This window comes from Astatotilapia calliptera, chromosome 7 (genome assembly GCF_900246225.1).
Source record: "Astatotilapia calliptera chromosome 7, fAstCal1.2, whole genome shotgun sequence".
In the NCBI taxonomy this organism is placed as follows: domain Eukaryota; kingdom Metazoa; phylum Chordata; class Actinopteri; order Cichliformes; family Cichlidae; genus Astatotilapia; species Astatotilapia calliptera.
Genome location: NC_039308.1, coordinates 61,222,207 through 61,242,793, shown reverse-complemented (window position 1 = coordinate 61,242,793; position 20,587 = coordinate 61,222,207). Strand labels below are relative to the sequence as shown.

Below are 20,587 nucleotides of genomic sequence, written 5' to 3'. Positions count from 1 at the left end.
TTCTAAGTGTCATGTTTAATATATACAATATAAATAGATGATTTATTATATGGGTTAGAAGCAGGTATTCTGGCTTAGCAGCTTAGCTCTGTATTGCTGTTTATATTTCTGCTGCTGTGACACCTGCATATAGGATCAATAACTTCTTTAAAACATACAATTAAAATCAAGCTTTTTTTTTCTTTTTCTTTTTTCAGTCTTTTATGAATTTTAATTGTTTCATCACTGCTTTTTAAATTGAAAAAAGTGTCATTCATTCATCCACTTTAAAACAATAATAGTCTGGTAATTTCAAAAGATTATATACATATTATATCGTTTTAAAATTTGTATTAGAAAATAATGCAATGTAATACAGTCAGAAGATTAAAATGAAAGGCGAATGGAGCAATGATGTTATTCATGTTTATTTAGTTATTAGTCAAGTACATTAAATTGCAAAAAGAAGTTATTCACAACTCAGTTGTTGAAACTAATGAGCATGTCTGTATTTTTTCTTTTTTTCTGTCACTTCTAAGCGTTTTGTTTGTTACACAAAGCGTGGAAATAATCCCCTGCTGACCCCGCGCGTGTCCATCTGTTGTTTGACTCCGGACAGAGATCAGTCGGACAGTGATTGAGGTCCGACTGACACCCGGACGGCTTGTAATCCCCACACCCATCCACCCACCCACCCACCCAAAAAACTGATTAATTGTCCAAACGTGGCTGTGGCCTTCACTCACACTTAAAACTCAGACTCGCTTAAATTTATACTTACATTTTTATTGCACTGATTTAGACCTTTAACTATTCTTAGAACACAAGGCAAACGTGTGGGTGAAATGTTTCAAATAAAATCCACTTGATAAATAAAATATGAAGGCTATTATTATTATTATTATTATTATTACATTGTGTTTAATAGCGGACAGGGTCGTTTTGGCAACTGAGGTTTTCGGCTGATGAACTTTTCATTCCCACACACGGTGCTTTGTCTGCTCCTCCTAATTAAAACTTAATGCGGGGTCACTCAAACACCTTCTCACGAGAGAGAGCGAGCGAGCGAGAGAAAGAGAGAGAGGGACATTATAAATATGTGTGTGTTTCGTGTTTTATTTTCCCAGCTCTGTAATAATCCAGCCTCACAATATGGTCCTTCCTCGCCTATCGGATCACCAAAATAAAGCACGGTGTTGCTCGAAAACAAGAATCAAACACAGGGGTAAAGTTTTCCTATTATTTTATTATATTATTTAAGTAGCTGTTACTGACAAGATATTAATAATAAAATAATCTATATTTATTAAAAAATACACTTTAGACATATTAAAATAAAATATTTAATTAATTTAAAAAAGCAGGCATTTACTGTGAAAATATACAAACATAATTTAGTGGGGAAAAAAGTGATTTATTAACAGTTTTTAAACAATTTAAACAAAAGACATCAGTATAAACATATCAGATCATATATGGCATTACATTCACAATGTCTTAAAATAGTGTTTTGTTGTTTTTGCTTAACCGAGGCCTTGATCTTGAATAATGTGTTTCATAGTAAACCTGCTGTTTCTACTTTATTTCGATGATACACTCAGGTTTCAGTTTCGTTAAATTTTATATTCTGTTAGGACAACAGTCTGATGAGTTTTCTTCCAGGCCTTCAGAGTCCTACAGAGTGCAGAGATGCAGGTCCTGTCCCATCCTGAGGAAGAAAGCATGGAGGGAATCATTAGCATGAGAATCGAACTTGGCTCCATAAACTCTTCTGCCCTGAATGAGAGTAACGTTTCACATTTTGGGTGCAAAAAGCAAAGTGAAGGTATTCTTGCAAACAGTCTCGATTTAGGAACACATTCCACTGACAACATAATATGAAAATGTGCTAGTTTTGTCATGAGCTAGTACGTTAAGCATTCATAATTAAAAGCTTTATTTGTAGAGCATTTTCTTGAGCTTACAAAATGCTGAGCAGTCATTAAAAACAGCAAACATTTACAATGAAACAAATTAACCCAAAGAACAAAGGGCCACCGGGTAAAACAACACATAAAAAGGGTAAATAACATCCCCATATAAAAACGAGTCTGTGGGGAAACGTTTAAGAATAAAATCTGAAAACGATTCTGCAAACCGAAGCAGCTCTTTGGTTATTCCAAAGGTTGATGAGTCTGTTTTGCCAATAGTGAATTTGTTGTGCATGATTTCTTTTTTCTTTCTTTTTTAATTTATACATTAAAGATTGTAAGCAGTGTTTCAGAAAAACAAACTTCCTTTTCATGCACTGTTAAAAAAAAGAAAAAGACCCCTGTGCTCTGCATGTTGTTCTTCTCTTCCATTTGCAGGCTGTATGCATGAAGGGATCTTAAGGCTTTTATCCCTACAGGGAACCAGCCCGAACTCTTTCTCTGTCAATTTCCACCCACTCCCCAATTCAGATGAGCCCTTTCTCCCACCAACCCCACAATGAAGGATTTGTCCTCGTTCTCTTTGTCCACCTCTGATATCTTTTTTTTGACTGCTCCCTCTCTGCAGACAGCATGCAGCGTATGCAAATAGGAGCTCTTTTATTCGTGAGACCCCTCCCCTGAATGAATGCAACCTTAAATGAGGCCACACTTGCGCACGCTCACAGAGGGGGCACGGAACATGCACATAGTACAATCAGTGGATTTGCATGCCCACTCTGACACGCAGTCACTCAAACATCAAACACTGACCATTTCAAATGAGCAGACACAGAAATATACATCGCAACAGATTATTTTATCCACAGGTTTATCCAAAGAGATCAATAACTCATGGGTTGAGGTTGGGGCCACAGAAGATGATTTTCACCGTTATTAATTACATCACAGTCCTACATGCAAAGTTGGAGATTGCATTGCACAGATATTGCCTTGTAAGAACAACAATAGTGAGGCTTAAGCGAAACGGAATCATGCACTATGTGCATGTGTATAGTGAGTTTTCTGCTCACAAGCGACGCTGGATATTTTTTGTTTTTTAGTGAAATGTTTTCTCTGCGGACTTCTTCTGACTGCAGGGAGCACGTTTTATCTGAAGAGCTCTGTTTGCAACGTAGGATTGGTTTCCTTTCTCACAAGTGCTTTATCACAGTAGCGTTGGCAACTTCTTATCTGGTGCGCGCGTCTTTTATTTTGACAGCGAATGCGCACATGCGGACCACTTATGTGCACCCGTGTAAATAACATAATGTTCTGCCGGGTGTGTTGTTGGTTTTCTCTCGATTTCTGAATCGACAAGCGCCTTTGTTACTGGGACCAGTCATTTTAAGAAAGGCCCCCATTAGAAGCCATGAGAAATGCAAGAAATGCATTATTGCTCAGTCTGCAATATCTTTCCCAGAACAAAAACCAATTGCAAATAACATACTAAAAACAAACCTGAAAAATCTGTTTAGAACAGCGTACTATGTTGCAAAGAGTGAACTACCACTGGCAAAATTTAGCAGTCTTTGCAAACTTCAAAAAGCAAATGGCCTAGATCTTGGTTCCACTTGTTTCTTACCCGTGACTTCAGCGGAAATTTCAAATTCAGGATCTGACACAGACTGATTCATGTCCTACACAGTTCTTACAAGTTCATAGAAATTTCTGTTCAATTAGAACCAAGTATTTGAGTTGATGATTGTAATTTTTATACAATGTTGTAATTTGTTTTTCAACAATTTTTGGATTAATGTTTTGTTTCCTTTACAATATTATACTTTAATGTATAATATTGTAAAGGAAACAAAACAGGAAACAAAACATCAATCAAAAAATTGCTCTCTTTTTTACTTACATTTATTTTGGGCTACCAAAAACTGAAGAGTCCCTGCCCGAAGGGCTACCAGGGATTTTGAAATTTTGAGAGCCCTGAGATATATTTATTTTTTTAATTACTTTTGTTTCAGCAACATTAAATTTAAAAACTGTACTTTTGAGTTAAAATATATATTTATAATTTTAATAAATGACAAATTAAAAAGGCATGAACATTTTTTTTGTATCGAAAAAATATCGAACCGTGACACCAAAGTATCGAACCGAACCGAACCGTGAATTTTGTGTATCGTTGCACCCCTAATAGATATATATAAACGTGGTCTTTTTGAGCTTTTCTTTAATTACTAAAGAAAGACACAAAGCTAAACAAAAAAGGCAAAATTAATCAATGTTTCAACACCCTATAATGATATGAAATATTTATATAAGCAGTCGTACACAAAATTGGTAGACAGCTGTTTTATGTATAATTCATTATATTGTCCATATAATGGTACACTTGTAGTAAAATAAACCTTATCACTACATATCACAAGCATATCTCTACCAAGCACAACAAGATTTATGTCATACTTTGTGCTACACTGAGCAGAGTCTTCATAACATGTAGCTATATCTCTCATGGTCAATATAAATAGAAAATCTACAAGGAATAAGATTGCAGGTATAAAGCAAGGCAAACATTGTGTAAGCTATTAAAACATCTCGTGGCATGAAATCACTGAAGTGCTTAAGCTGCACAACTGGAATACTTTAAATACAGATTATCATTAGTTGGATACATTTAATTTCAATTTTTAAAAATGAATTCTTTCGCTTTAGGAAGTATTAGGTGTGAAAATTTGTTTTTCTTATTTTGGTTAAAGTTTGAAAGATGAAAATAATGGCTAAAAAAATCAGTAAGAATGTTCTCTAAAGTTTGTTAGAGAGTTTACTCCTTTTCTCCTTCACAAAATTCAATGTTTCAATGTGGAGCTGTCACAAACGGGAGGAAATCTCTGCCAACTGACTTACTGTTAATTGATTTCGTATGATATTAATACCATTCCATGTCAGTGTTTTGGGGTAAATCTTCTGCTACCATTACAAACATTAAAGGTGAAATAGCACATCTTTGTCTTATCTCCCCTTTTGATTTCAAACCTTGACCTAAATGTACTAAGCCATCTATTACATTCTGATTAACTTGAGGAACATATGTCTGCAACCAAAGCGAGGCAAGTTTTTATTATGAAAAGTTGATCAACACAAAGGCTTTATAAAAATCCATAATTAAAATAAATCCCCCTTCATTAAATAAAACACTGTAGTCAAGCAGGTCTAAAACAAAGAAGGAGAAGGTGTTCTGGACACACTTCACTGTATGGTTGGACTTTAGTCCCGTGTCAAACTGAATGAATCACGTCACATCCTGTAAGAGAAACTAGCTGTTTCCCTATGTGAAAGAGAAAAGGAAAAAGCTTAACAAGAGGAAGCACTCTCTCTGTCTGTTGGCTTTTTGGCTCACATCTCTGAGAATCTGCCTGGTTTTGTAATCCAGAGTCGACCATGAAGTTCCGTGTGCAGCAGACTTTCTGCTTCTTGATGTCCGTTTTATTCCTCTGTGTTGTTGCAGACCTTCAGGGTGAGTAGGTGAAAACAGTTCTTTGCAAAATGACCTTTGTCACAACACTTAACTTATGTGTAATTTATGCTTTTGTGTTTGTGTATCGTACAGGCAGTGCATGTTTTATTACACGAGTCTCTCTTTGAAAAATATCTGCATAAATCTGGCAGCTGCAATCAATCATCCCTGAGTGGTATTATGGCAGTAATAATTATAATAAAAACAGAAGCAGTTCGGACCACACTGTTAATTTCATTACACTGTAGCTGTATATTAGACATGATTTAAAATAAAATGGACATAAGGTTAACTTTACGTTGCACCTGCACTTCGTTCAAAGGTGAAAGACTGGAGATAACCAGGCTAGGTGTGCTGATAGGAGAGGATTGAAGATAACTTTTCAGTAGGACAGGGTGCAAGTGTTATTAAGCAAATTTCTTTTTTGCTGACTTCATGCTGTTAAAGAATAAATGGAGTATTGCAGTGACTGTGAATAAACAGAAACAGATCTCATGCTCAACTCTGCTTTTTTACCAGGATAATTGTAGACACCACCCAACAAAGAATGCTTATGGTAAAAATAAATAAATGAATTAGCAAGTAGCCTTTTTCAAATTAATGATGACATATCACAGCTGGTTAGATTATTTAAATGTCTGGTTTAAACCAAAACATTATCATTTAGTGCTTTAGTTAGCGCCCTCACTATAAAGATGGGGATTAATTGTCCACAGCAAAAGCTAAACTTTTCCCTTGATTTCTAAAAGTATTGACTTTACTTACACAAGTGACCAGTTAATAAACTTTCTGACTTTTTTCTCTTTTGATCACCTACATGATATAGTGAACTCTGAGTTTTAGTTCTTTCACATGGCTTCATATGACTGTATCACATAGTCTTCATAAAAATAAGGTACTGCCAGGATTCAAATATTGAATATTTTGAGGAATTTAGTTATAATTTTTAAGTGCTTTTTCTCTAAGTATTTTTAAACCATTCATCAAATTGTTGACTAGTTTTTCTTTTGATGACGTTACCAGAACCAGATATTGCATATTTTGAGAAATTTGGTATGTCTGTTATAATTTCAAAGCACGTTTGAATGGAAGATTTAATTTTTTTAATTATAAAGTTTTATGTTATGATTCTCACTGATTTCTAATATCCTGACAGCACCTGTAGTCCACACAAAGCTTGGGAGCCTGAAAGGTGAGTATGTGAGTGTGAAAGGGAAGGAGACTGGCGTCCATGCCTACCTGGGTGTCCCATTTGCCAAACCACCCCTCGGCCCTTCCTTGAGACTGGCTCCACCTCAGCCTGTAGGAGGATGGGAAGGAGTAAGAGATGCCACTAAACAGCCACCAATGTAAGAAACATGTGGTTCAACACACTTTGAGAAATGATTGGCTTTATTTGTATCATTAACATTGTCTCTCTTTAAGGTGCATTCAGTCTAAAGAAACTGTTTTGGATCTGGTTGATAAACTCGGTACAGCACTGGTGGAAATACCAGACATCTCTGAAGACTGTCTTTACCTCAACATTTACGCTCCTGCAAACAGAGCTAAAAATGCCAAGCTCCCAGTAAGAACCTTTTGCTGTAGATTATGAGGGATGCCTAATCACAGTCTCAATAAAGAGACCCATCTTCAGAACTCAATTGTACATTTTATCATCTAAAATGTAAACTTAAGTGTTTTTGTTTGTTTAACGTTTACATTTATGAAGATTAGTTATTGTAGCTTGACTGAGACTCCAAAAGATCCTCTAATCTTTGACAGAATGCTCTTTTATTGTTCTGTCCAGGTCATGGTCTGGATTCATGGTGGGGGCTTTGCGCTGGGATCAGCTTCAACATATGATGGCTCTGCCTTGGCTGCTTACCAGGACGTGGTTGTGGTTCTGATCCAGTATCGCTTGGGACTTCTGGGTTTTCTCAGGTAAATAAACTCCATCCATCCATAATCTCTCCAACAGGTCTGCCCCGTGGCCTCCTCCTAGTGGGAGACTGTGAGTACATATCGCCTCACCCAGGAGGTGTCCAGGAGGCATCCTAATCAGATGTCTGAACCCCCTTAACTCAAACTCCTTTAGATGTGGAGCGGCTCTACTCCGAGCCCCTCCCGAATGGCCAAACTCCTCACCCCATCTCTAAGAGAGAGTCCAGTCACCCTTGGGAGAAAGCTCATTGCCACAGCACCAATCTGTCCATAAAAATTATGAACAGAATCTGTGATAAATGCAGCCCTGGTGAAGTCCAGTACACATGAGGAACAATTCCGATTTATTGCCGGCATTGCAAACCAAGCGCTTGCAACAGTTGTAGAAGGACAGAATGAATAAAAACAATGGGACTGACCCCATACTCCTGAAGCATCTCACACAAGATCTACTCTTACAGACACAATCAAATGCCTTCTCCAAGTCCACACAACAAATGTAGGCTGGTTGGGTGAACTCCCATACACCCCACCATATCCTTGAGATGATAAAGAGCTGTGTTGCGCACCCAGGAGGAAAACCACATTGTTTCTCCTGTACTAGAGGTTTGACTAATTCACAGACTCCTCTTTCCAGCAGCCTGGCATAGGATTTTCTGTGGAGGCTGAGGAGTGCGATTCCCATATAATTGAGCACACCCTCTTATCCCCCTTCTTGAAGATGGGAAGCACAACCCAGGTCTGCCAATTCAGAGGTACAGCCCCAGATCTCAACGCAACACTGTAGAGGCATCTCAACCAAGATAGCCCTACAACATCGGAACTCAGGGTGAACCTCATCCACCCCAGGGGCCCTACCACCAAGGAGTTGTTTAACTGCTTCAGTAACCTCGCTCCTGGTTATAAGATAAGATAAGATAAGATAAGATAAGATAACCTTTATTAGTCCCACACGTGGGAAATTTGTTTTGTCACAGCAGGAAGTGGACAGTGCAAAAGTTATGAGGCAAAAATTAGAATACAATAAGAATAAATACAGTACACAGCTGTACAGAATAGAATAAAATAATATACTATATACAGTAGAATAAAATAGAATAAAATATACAATAAGATAAAAATAGAATACAAATACAAATACTATATACAACTGAGTAAAAATACAACGATGACAGAAAGGATTATTGCACTTAGTATTATTGCATATGTATGGATGTGTGTGCTTGATCAGTTAAAGTCTTTATTATGGAGTCTGACAGCAGTGGGGAGGAAAGACCTGCGAAATCTCTCCGTCCCACACCGTGGGTGCCGCAGTCTCCCACTGAAGGAGCTGCTCAGTGCTGTCACAGTCTGCTGCATGGGGTGGGAGATGTTGTCCATCAGGGATGACAGCTTAGCCGCCGTTCTCCTGTCACTCACCACCTCCACTGGGTCCAGAGGGCATCCTAGAACAGAGCTGGCCCTTCGGATCACCCTGTTCAGTCTCTTCCTGTCCCCAGCAGAGATGCTGCCGCCCCAGCAGACCACGCCATAAAAGATAGCAGAAGCCACAACAGAGTCATAGAAGGTCTTCAGGAGTGGGACCTCCACTGCATGAGTATCTTCAGTCGAAGTCAGCAACACTCCACCCACACTATACACAGTGTTGATAAAGCTCCTGTCCAGGATACTGGTTCCAGAGCCCAAGATATGCATTGAGGTGAGCCTGACTTTATCTGTCTGGTACCTCTCAATCTCACACAATATCTCAGGCTCCTTCCCCAATACAGGCGACGTTTCATGTCTCCATCGCCAGCCTCAGTAGACAGGCATCGGTCTGCCAGTGTCTCCACCCTTGGCCACCACTGGCACACATTGCACCCGACCCCTACAGTGCCTCCAATCTCCCTTGTTCAGGCCGCCCCAAGCTGACCCCATGTGCTGATGCCCAGCCCCCAGGTTCCCACCATCAGGTGCCATCCCCAAACCTGGCTCCAGGGTGGGGCCCCAGTAACCCACTCCCAGGCAGGGTAAACTGTTGGCTCACAGTGTATAAACATAGCTTAATAATTTTTTTTACTCCCTTACCCTGTCAGTCAGGTTCAACAAATATGTGGAAGTGGGATATGCTACTATTCCCCAAATGGACAAATGAGATCCAGTAGCGAGTTTCAGTAGTGACTTACTGGCAGGAGCTGGTAGTGCCAGCTGCTGCCAATAACCTACAATAAAAAACCTACAATAGAATTGTCTTGTGAAAAGATATTTCATTTAGGAAAAATACATTATAAAAATGGCATTTTGATCTATCAGCACTGGAGATGAGCACATTTCAGGGAACTTTGGCCTGCTGGACCAGGTTGAAGCTCTCAAGTGGATCCAGCAGCACATTCACAACTTTGGAGGAGACCCAGGATTAGTTACTATATTTGGAGAGTCTGCTGGTGGAGTGAGCGTGTCTCTTCTGGTAAGAATCTACAGTTAGAGGAACTTTATATAAACCTTTTCACTCTAGAACAAAAATTAATATTTGATGTGTTACTTGAATCACCAGCTCCTGTCACCACTGTCTGATGGGCTGTTTCACCGTGCTATTGCTGAGAGTGGCACAGCTGCAATGAATGTACTTATGGCAAATGATCCTCTACCAATGGCGCAGGTTAATTATCCATATTCATCTTTTTTGGAGGGTTAAAAACATTTTTGTATCACAGAATAATGAGAATATTAAAATGGATTTGTTTTGACAAATATTTGACATTCATATTATACATTTCACCTCAGGCAGTTGCAAACGCATCTGGCTGCAGTCTCGAAAGCACAAAGAAGATCAGTGACTGCATGAGAAACCTTGATATTGATACTATAGTGGGTTTTACACAGGTGAGGTAATGGGTGCAAACATGATAGAGAATGATTATTATGACTTCTACAATATTTCTTTGAAACCTTTGATTTCTCCCTCAGCTCTGTTCATGCTATCACATCTTTCACTTTTGTACATTTTATTTTCTCAAGGATCCAAATTTGAGAATTCAAGTAAATGTTGATGGACATTTCCTGACTAAACCTGTGGATGAGCTGTTTCGTAAACATGAACTCCATGCTGTTCCATTCATGACTGGTGTCAATAATGATGAAGGTGGATGGATGCTTGCATCAGTAAGTGTCACAGGAACATGTAAATAAAAAGCTCCATGATCTCAATGTAGTTTGTTGTTGTTTTGTAATGTTGAAAAAAAAGTAATTTGGCTTGGTATTTCCTTAGTTTTTTGCTCCCCAAAACTGGACAGAAGGACTAGATCGAGAATTTCTTTTGAACATGGTTTCCTTCTTCTACCCCGACGTAAGGCAGACACCACTTGATGTTACAATATTACTGTCCCCTGACATGCTCGAGCTTCTTTGATTGATGTGTTGCTTATTTCTTTAAGCCTAAAGCAGCATTTATCAGAGATGTGATAGCTGATGAATATATCGGAAATGGTGACGACCGTGTGAAAAACAGAGATGGGTACACTGAGATGCTTGGAGATTTGTTTTTCACCATTCCAGCGATCAAAGCTGCTAATGCTCACAGAGGTAATTTAATTTGTTTAATAAAAGATTATACAAATCTGTTTAAAACCCAACACTTGATATTTACTGTGACACACTTTCATTAACAAATATCACACACATTCGTCTAATTCCAGATGCAGGCGCTCCTGTATACCTGTATGAGTACCAACATCCTCCCAAATTCCTGCAGCAGAAAAGGCCGAGCTTTGTCGGGACTGACCATGCGGATGAAATTTTTACAGTTTTGGGATTTTGCTTCACAACTACCCATGTTAGGTTATCTGGTAAGGCTTTACAAAAACTCTACCTTAGTGCTTGATCTGTTTTGTTTTGTTGATTGAAAAATGTTTTGCAACATGATCGTTTTAGATCCGTGCCCTGAGGATGAAGAACAGTTGAGCAAGATCATGATGAGCTACTGGGGGAACTTTGCTCGCACAGGGTAGGAATTTCCAAATGTTGTAAATTTCACATTTCACACTTTTAATAACTGAATAACAAATGTATGTGTGTTTAGATCTCCTAATGGGCACAACCTTGTCCACTGGCCAAAGTATGGAGCAGAAGAAAAGTACCTGGCGATTGGTTTAAAAAAGCAGGTAACTGCTCAGCACCTGAAGAAGGAGCGCTTTGTCTTCCTGACTCAGACCGTCCCAGAGAAGATCAAACAGCATGAGGAAAATGCAGAACGCAGCGAGCTGTAGAAAACTCACATCTGGTCTCTGCTCCATCAATTTTAAAGTAATTACACTAAACCAGGGGTAGGCAAATTTAGGCCTCAAGTGCTGGTGTCCTGCAGGTTTTAGATGTGTCCTTGATCCAACACAGCTGATGCAAATGGTCAAATGACCCCCTCAACATGTCTTGAAGTTCTTCAGAGGCCTGGTAATGAACTAATGATTTGATTTAGGTGTGTTGACCCAGGGGGACTTCTAAAACCTGCAGGACACCAGCCCTTGAGGCCTGGAGTTGGCTACCCCTGGACTAAACCATAATTCCCTTATCAAAAGGTCTTGTGAGGACCATCCATATTCTAATGTGATTTTTTTTTTCAATTAATTGAATCCAGAGTATCAGGGTATTTTAAATCTAGTACTGTAAACATAAGTTTTGTAAAACATTTATAAAATAAAAAGTTTTGACAAACCAATTTTGCAGCATTTTGTTTGTTTGTGACCTGTGCTTCTTTTACCTGAAAAGTTAGCACTCCATTCCCTCAAACATCCTATCAGATTAATTAGATAAAACTTTACTAATCCCTAAAGTGGGTTCTTCCCGGAAAATTCAGTTCAGTTTTTTCTTACATTTTCTCTTGTGTGCATTCAACCTTCAGAAGTCCTCCCGAGCAACTGTGGCAACACCTCTGTGTCTGTGTGGGTCATGAGAAATGCAATGCAAGCAAAAACAACTGCACTTGTATTAATTACTGTATCATAGTTCAAGAGCCTGTGACACAGCATGTGCTCATATGAATAAACTTGTAACCAAATTCACATTTTGAGCTTTTCAGACAGGCAGACGAAAAAAAAAAGGATTGCAAGAAAAAGTTGGTCATTACGATAGCGGCGAAACTTTTCTGGATTGAGTCCTGAATCGATCCTAAAGCTTAGACTTTAGATTGGACTTTAGTCCCATGATGGTTTGGCGTCAAACTGAATGACAGCATATCTTGCTAGAGACACTATATTTTCCTCTTTGTGAAAGAGAAAAGAAGAAGCCTTTATATGAGGACGCACTTCCTATATCTCTTTGTTCTGCGCTCGGTTCTTGAAAAATCTGCAGAATTTAGCAATCCACAGAGCTGACCATGGAGTTGCATGCAAAGCACAATTTCTTCTTCTTTGTATCCGGTTTATTCCTCTGTGCTGCTGCAGAACTTCAGGGTAAGTAGGATAAAACTGTTCTTAGCAAAATGACCTTTGTAACATCACCTAATTTCTGTGTAATGTGTGTGTTCTTTAAACCTAAGTGTGTGTGTGTTCCTTAAACCTACGTGTAGTGCATGTTTTTCTTCTTTTCCTTTTTTTTTGCACAGTCGCTTTTTGAAAAGCTTCTTTTTAAATCTGGCTGTAGTATCATCTTCAGTGGTATGATGGCTATAATAGTCATAATAAATGCTGATAATTAAACATCAACTTTTGTGTTCTAAGTCCAGGTGACTTTTTACCTACAAACTGTGTTCAAAGGTGAACGATAGCAAAGAACCAAGTATGGTGTACCCATGGGAGATGGTAGTATGTCAGCATATGTATATGTATGTATATATATATATATATATATATATATATATATATATATATATATACATAGATATACATAGATATAGATATATATATATATATATATATATATATATATATATATATATATATATATATATATATATAGATATAGATAGCTTTTTTTTTTGCTAACTTCAGTGACTGTTAATAAACAGAAACAGATTTCATGGTCAACTCTGCTTCTTCACCAGGATCACTGTAGACACAACACACAACAAAGGAAGTTTATGGTAAACAAACAACAAAACAAAAAGCCATTTGAGCAAGTGGCTTTTTTCAAATAAATGATGAACTATCACACTTGCTCAGATTTTTTTAAACCATTTTAAACCAAAATAATAAAAAAGCTTATTTAGTGTAATGGTGCTGTAGCTTAAGCAACTTAATCCACCAAATGGTCTGCATCAATAAATTAATTAAATTAGAATTTAATCAATATTAGGATAGGAATTAAATTGTCCACAGCAAAATATGAAATTGTATTCGTTTCCTGAATGTGGTTATCTCAAATCCTGAGGATTAATATAGTGGCGAACCAGAGTTTTCTTGATATTGAATTCATTTTCATAATTAACCAATTCATAAAATTCCATTCAGGCTGCTCATGTATTTGACTTAGTTATACAAACAGTATTGTAACACTGTTTTTTAACATGGCTTTATATGACTGTGTCACATGAAAAGTTCTATAAGGAGCAATTTTAAACTTGTCTGATGAACATAGTCTGCATAAAACTGAGCTATAGAGAGCAGTCAATTATTGCATGTTTTGAGCAAAATACTTTTCACTGGAAGATTTATTTTATTTTTAAAATATAGAATAGAATAGAATAGAATAATCCTTTAATTGTCCCACAATTAAAGGGGGACGATGTGAAGTTTTATGTTAAGATTTTCAGTCATTTCTAATATCCTGACAGCACCTGTAGTCCACACAAAGCTCGGGAGCCTGAAAGGTGAGTATGTGAGTGTGAAAGGGAAGGAGACTGGCGTCCATGCCTACCTGGGTGTCCCATTTGCTAAACCACCCCTCGGCCCTTCCTTGAGACTGGCTCCACCTCAGCCTGCAGAAAGATGGGAAGGAGTAAGAGATGCCACTAAACAGCCACCAATGTAAGAAATGTGAACTTCAACATACTTGGAGGAATTATTGGCTTTATTTGTAAAATTAGCATTGTCTCTCTTTAAGGTGCATTCAGTCTAAAGAAGCTGTTTTGGATATGCTTAATAAACTCGGTGCACTGCTGGCAGAAGTACCAGACATCTCTGAAGACTGTCTTTACCTCAACATATACACTCCTGCTAAAAGAGCTAATAATGCCAAGCTCCCAGTAAGAATCTTTAGCTGTAGGTTTTGACTGTTGCCTAATCACAATCTCAATAAAGACACCATTCTTTAGAACTCAGTTGTTAATTGTATCATCTAAAATGTAAACTTGAGTGTTTTTGTTTGTTTAACATTTAAATTACTTTTTGTTATTAGTTATTAGATTAGTTATTGTAACTGACACTCCAAATGGTCCTCTAAGCTTTGAAGAAATGGTATTTTATTGTTCTGTCCAGGTCATGGTCTGGATTCATGGTGGGGGTTTTACGCTGGGATCAGCTTCAACATATGATGGCTCTCCCCTGGCTGCTTACCAGGATGTAGTTGTGGTTCTGATCCAGTATCGCTTGGGACTTCTGGGTTTTCTCAGGTAAATAAACTTCATCCACCCATAATCTCTCCAGCATGTCCTGGCTCTGCCTCAGGGCCTTCTCTCAGTGGGACACTGGGAGCCCAGGACACCTTACCCAGGAGGCGTCCAGGAGGCATTCTAGTCAGATGCCTAAACCACCTTAACTTGCTCCTTTTGATGTGGACGAGTAGTGGCTCTATTCTGAGCCCCTCCCGAATGGCCGAACCCCTTACCATATCTTTTAGGGAGAGGCCATCCACCCTTGGGAGAAGGCAGGTGTTGCAACACCAATCTGTCTGTCGATCTCCCACTTCCCTCTCCCCTTACTCATGAACCCTCCCCAGGCCTGGCTCCAGGGTGGGACCCCTGGAACCCTATCCCAAGCAGGGTAAAAGGTCACTCGATGTTTTAATCATAGGAATGTAAATGAACTCAAGTTTCCAAATTAGAACATACAATGAATTTGTTGTTCTGCTTTTTTATCTGATCTAATATGAAAAAGGATTTAAAGTTTGCTTTATTTATCATGTTGTATAAACATGCAATAGCTTGGTTTTTGATTGCCTTACCGTATCACTCAGCTTCAACAAATATGTGGAAGTGGCATATGCAGTTACTGCCCAACTGCACAAATGGGGTCCAGTAGTATCAGAATCCTGGCACTACTATCTGCTGCCAATAGCACTGGACTTTCTGTTGAATTTCAAGATCAACCTCAGGGTGAAATTGGCCACCTTCGGCACTACTTTATTCAATTTCAATTATTTATACACTGTCACTAAACTAAAAAAAAACTCACGTTTTTTTCTAAAAAGATTCACGCACCTCAATCCCAGATTAGTTCTAATACATGTTGTTGGAGTGATTTTGTTAAAAGTTGTCATTGTTGTGTTTAAAACTGTAAACCTTGTCCTGAACTGCATGTTCAGATATTTTTCTGTTCCTCCCCTACATGTTTGCTATTAGCAAACTGCAGGCACATTCCATGTAAAGGTTCTGGTTTCCTTATTTGGTAAGGAATGTTCACTTCCCGACCTTTAGGGGCTCACCTATGCTTGTATGTAGCCATATATGGGGTGGGGTCAGATGACCCTTTTATGACTAAAAATGCAGTTAAAACGGTTGTAACCAGGAAGTCACGTATACAAAGACATATACACAAAGTGTTAGGAAGATTACTTTTAAAATGTATTCAACGACAGATTACAGAACACATGCCCCAAAAAATGTATTTTCTAACGTATTCCGTTACGTTACTCAGTGAGAGTAACGTATTCTGAATACTTTGGATTACTTAATATATTATCAAGCTTTTTACAACTACATGAATGTACTATTGCTGTGTGATTTATTACTATTACTGAAGGTTACTCACCATACCCATAGCAACTAGATTTTAAATCTTAATATAAAATGAGTAAACGTAGGGTGGACATTAGGTAAGGCTGCACTTTTTGCAGCGAGCTCGTGTAGAAAACTATTCTGCGCATATATAAAACAGGTTCGCGGCTCCGAACCGAACCGTCTGGCTAATATGTCGAGTTTCGTGTTGAGCTCGTAGCCGAAAACTAGTTTTACTTTGTTGTCTGGGTCAACTTTTCTAGCGAGAGAGAGAGAGAGGCGTTGAAAGGCTGCTCCAACGGAACACAGCGTACAGTCGAGTCTTAATAGCTTACTTACAACTGGGCTCGTCAGGAACTCTTTTTGGCTGCAGTGGTTATTGTTATATTTACTCTTCCAGCTCCTGTTTCTGCTCGGTGACAACTCATACTTTTCCACTCTCCTGTAATTTTAAAAAATACTTCCTCATGTCATTATGAGACGCGAGATTGAGACACAGGCATTTGAGCCTCTTAATGCGTGTTTTGTTTGGGTTTCCACCGGCGTGGAATTACCAAAAATGGAGAGGGCATAGTCTAACATATGAAGCAGGAAAAGACCGCTGTGTAATCCCTTTATTTGAACAAAGTAACTGTATTCTAAATACCACCTTTTTAAACGGTAACTGTAACGGAATACAGTTACTCATATTTTGTATTTTAAATACGTAACGGCGGTACATGTATTACGTTACTCCCCCAACACTGCAGCCACATACTAACACATACACACACGTGCACTCACATGCTCACACGTGCATGCACACACACAGTGCCTCAGCTTTTACGACACATCATATGGGTTTTACAATGGGGGATTGTGTAACTGTGTTCACTAAATAAAAAGGCTGCAAGGGGAGGCTGGAATTTGGAATTGTCTGGGATCAGGTGAGGAGCTTGAAGCTCTGGATCCTGACCGGACCAGCTACCCTTGCGCAAGTGAAAGCCGATTGAGCTCTGGTTGTCTTGCTTTGTTCATTGAGATAAGTCTCTGAGCCAGCGAGGCTTGCGAGTGCAGACCTAACACATGTGTCCTCACAGATGCTTTAAACACATGGATAAAAGTCTCTTGTGAAAAGATGTTTCAATCAGGGAAAATACATTATAAAAATGGCAATTTGTTCTATCAGCACTGGAGATGAGCACATTTCAGGGAACTTTGGAATGCAGGACCAGGTTGAAGCTCTCAAGTGGATCCAGCAGCACATTCACAACTTTGGAGGAGACCCAGGATTAGTTACTATATTTGGAGAGTCTGCTGGTGGAGTGAGCGTGTCTCTTCTGGTAAGAATCTACAGTTAGAGGAACTTTATATAAACTTTTTCACTCTAAAAAAAATAAAATAATATGTGATGTGTTACTTGAATCACCAGCTCCTGTCACCACTGTCTGATGGGCTGTTTCACCGTGCTATTGCTGAGAGTGGCACAGCTGCAATGAATGTACTTGTTGCAAATAATCCTCTTCCAATTGCCAAGGTCTTTTTGGAGGCTTAATAACATTTCTGTTGCAGATTAATGAGTATATTGCAATTGAGTTCTTTTCCTAAATATTTGACATTTATATTTGACATTTCACCTCAGGCAGTTGCAAATGCATCTGGCTGCAGTCTTGAAAGCACAAAGAAGATCAGTGACTGCATGAGAAACCTTGATATTGATACTATAGTGGGTTTTACACAGGTGAGGTAATGGGTGAATACCTGATAGAAATAGCTGAATATGATTATTATGTCTTCTACAATATTTCTTTGAAGCCTTTGATTTCTCCCTCAGCTCTGTTCATGCTATCACATCTTTCACTTTAGTACATTTTATTTTCTCAAGGATCCAACATTAAGATTTCAAGTAAATGTTGATGGACATTTCCTGACTAAACCTGTGGATGAGCTGTTTCGTAAACATGAACTCCATGCTGTTCCATTCATGACTGGTGTCAATAATGATGAAGGTGGATGGATGCTTGCATCAGTAAGTGTCACAGGAACATGTAAATAAAAAGCTCCATGATCTCAATGTAGTTTGTTGTTGTTTTGTAATGTTGAAAAAAAAGTAATTTGGCTTGGTATTTCCTTAGTTTTTTGCTCCCCAAAACTGGACAGAAGGACTAGATCGGGAATTTCTTTTGAACATGGTTTCCTTCTTCTACCCCGACGTAAGGCAGACACTACTTGATGTTACAATATTACTGTCCCCGACCTGCTCGAGCTTCTTTGATTGATGTGTTGCTTATTTCTTTAAGCCTAAAGCAGCATTTATCAGAGATGTGATAGCTGATGAATATATCGGAAATGGTGACGACCGTGTGAAAAACAGAGATGGGTACACTGAGATGCTTGGAGATTTGTTTTTCACCATTCCAGCGATTAAAGCTGCTAATGCTCACAGAGGTAATTTAATTTGTTTAATGAAAGATTATACAAATCTGTTTAAAACCCAACACTTGATGTTTACTGTGACACACTTTCATTAACAAATATCACACACATTCATCAAATTCTAGATGCAGGCGCTCCTGTATACCTGTATGAGTACCAACATCCTCCCAAATTCCTGCAGCAGAAAAGACTGAGCTTTGTTGGGAGTGACCACGGAGATGAAATTTTTATAGTTTTGGGATTTTGCTTCACAACTACCCATGTTAGGTTACCCGGTAAGACTTTATAAAAACTCTGCCTTACTGCTCAATCTATTTTGTTTTGTTGATTGAAAAGTGTTTTGCAACATGATTGTTTTAGATCCGTGCCCTGAGGATGAAGAACAGTTGAGCAAGATCATGATGAGCTACTGGGGGAACTTTGCTCGCACAGGGTAGGAATTTCCAAATGTTGTAAATTTCACACTTTTAATAACTGAATAACAAATGTATGTGTGTTTAGATCTCCTAATGGGCACAACCTTGTCCACTGGCCAAAGTATGGAGCAGAAGAAAAGTACCTGGCGATTGGTTTAAAAAAGCAGGTAACTGCTCAGCACCTGAAGAAGGAGCGCTTTGTCTTCCTGACTCAGACCGTCCCAGAGAAGATCAAACAGCATGAGGAAAATGCAGAACGCAGCGAGCTGTAGAAAACTCACATCTGGTCTCTGCTCCATCAATTTTAAAGTAATTACACTAAACCATAATTCCCTTATATAAAGGTCTTGTGAAGATTATCCATATTCTAATATACAATGAATATTTTGGCATTTTCTTTTAATGGAATCCCTGATTTTGTTTTTCAAAGAAAAAAATGTCATTCTTACATTTTCACAAAACTGTGAATAGACTGTCCAGTAGGATCAAAGTATTAACAATAACTGCCAATCTCAAGTCACCTGCGTGTTACCAGGGTATTTTAAATCTGGCACTGTAAAAATAGGTTTTGCAAAATGATAAAACATTTATAAAATGAAAAGATTTGACAAACCAATATTGCAGCACTTTGTTTGTCTGTGACCTTTGCTAGTATTACCTGAAAACTTACCACTCCATTCCCTCAAATATCCTTTGAGATGCAACATGCGTTTTTTCATATTTTTTTCTTACATTTTCTCTTGTGTGCATTCAACCTTCAGAAGTCCTCCCGAGCAACTGTGTCAACACCTCTGTGTCTGTGTGGGTCATGAGAAATGCAATGCAAGCAAAAACAACTGCATTTGTATTAATTACTGTATCATAGTTCAAGAGCCTGTGACACAAGCATGCGCTCATATGAATAAACTTGTAACCAAATTCACATTTTGAGCTTTTCAGACAGGCAGACGAAAAAAAGGATTGCAAGACAAAGTTGTGAATTAGCGGCGAAGTAGGCGGGACATCCGAAGCAGAAAGTGTTCTGGAAGTGAGTCCTGAAGTGAATCTAAAGCTTAGACTGTAGATTGGACTTTAGTCCCGTTATGGTTTGGCGTCAAACTGAATGACGTCTGTTGTGTCCACACATACTATTGCATTTGTTCTGTAGATGCATTTACCAGAAGCGCTAGAGGGCGCTAGTGAGTATGTTGTTCTGGTTTTGGAGAAGAAAAAAAGAAAAATAAAGAAAGGAGTCAACTCCGGTAATCCTCTGTTCCTACCTGCGTGTGTGTGTAATACTTGCTGAACTAACACCACACAACAAGTGGCGACGAGAGTAGTGGTGATTAAGTTATGGCTCTGCTCTCTTTGCAACCCCCGGCTGTGTTCCTGGATTGCCCGGTGTTCCAGATCAACTGGCGTTTAGATCAACTGGCGTTGGTCGAACAGATGTGTGGCAGTCTTGCGTTTCAGTAGCTCCTACCGACAAACCAGCAAAAAAACGGCAAATGTGTCATCTGTGACACTTGTGAGGTTGTCTCAAACACACTCCGTCAGTCTTGATGCTGTTGAACAACAAAATGTTTAAAAATGTGGCGAGTTTACCTGGTGATAT

At 38.6% G+C, this 20,587-nt stretch overlaps 2 protein-coding genes across 2 annotated transcripts; both read left to right on the top strand.

Annotated features, from left to right (window-relative positions):
* The first annotated feature begins 5,208 nt into the window (after positions 1–5,208).
* Positions 5,209–11,671, top strand: LOC113026992 (carboxylesterase 5A-like). The gene is made up of 13 exons (XM_026176360.1): positions 5,209–5,397; positions 6,554–6,746; positions 6,823–6,964; positions 7,187–7,320; positions 9,613–9,766; positions 9,854–9,958; positions 10,084–10,182; positions 10,318–10,461; positions 10,568–10,645; positions 10,734–10,881; positions 10,995–11,144; positions 11,230–11,302; positions 11,378–11,671. Exons 1-13 carry the CDS (start codon positions 5,322–5,324, stop codon positions 11,562–11,564), a joined length of 1,683 nt encoding a protein of 560 aa, XP_026032145.1. The 5' UTR covers positions 5,209–5,321; the 3' UTR covers positions 11,565–11,671.
* An 818-nt stretch (positions 11,672–12,489) lies between these two features.
* On the top strand, positions 12,490–20,249 carry LOC113026994 (liver carboxylesterase 2-like). Its single transcript, XM_026176362.1, has 13 exons — positions 12,490–12,743; positions 14,063–14,255; positions 14,332–14,473; positions 14,706–14,839; positions 17,331–17,484; positions 17,574–17,678; positions 17,784–17,882; positions 18,027–18,170; positions 18,277–18,354; positions 18,442–18,589; positions 18,703–18,852; positions 18,938–19,010; positions 19,079–20,249. Exons 1-13 carry the CDS (start codon positions 12,668–12,670, stop codon positions 19,263–19,265), a joined length of 1,683 nt encoding a protein of 560 aa, XP_026032147.1. The 5' UTR covers positions 12,490–12,667; the 3' UTR covers positions 19,266–20,249.
* The last annotated feature ends 338 nt before the right edge of the window (positions 20,250–20,587 follow it).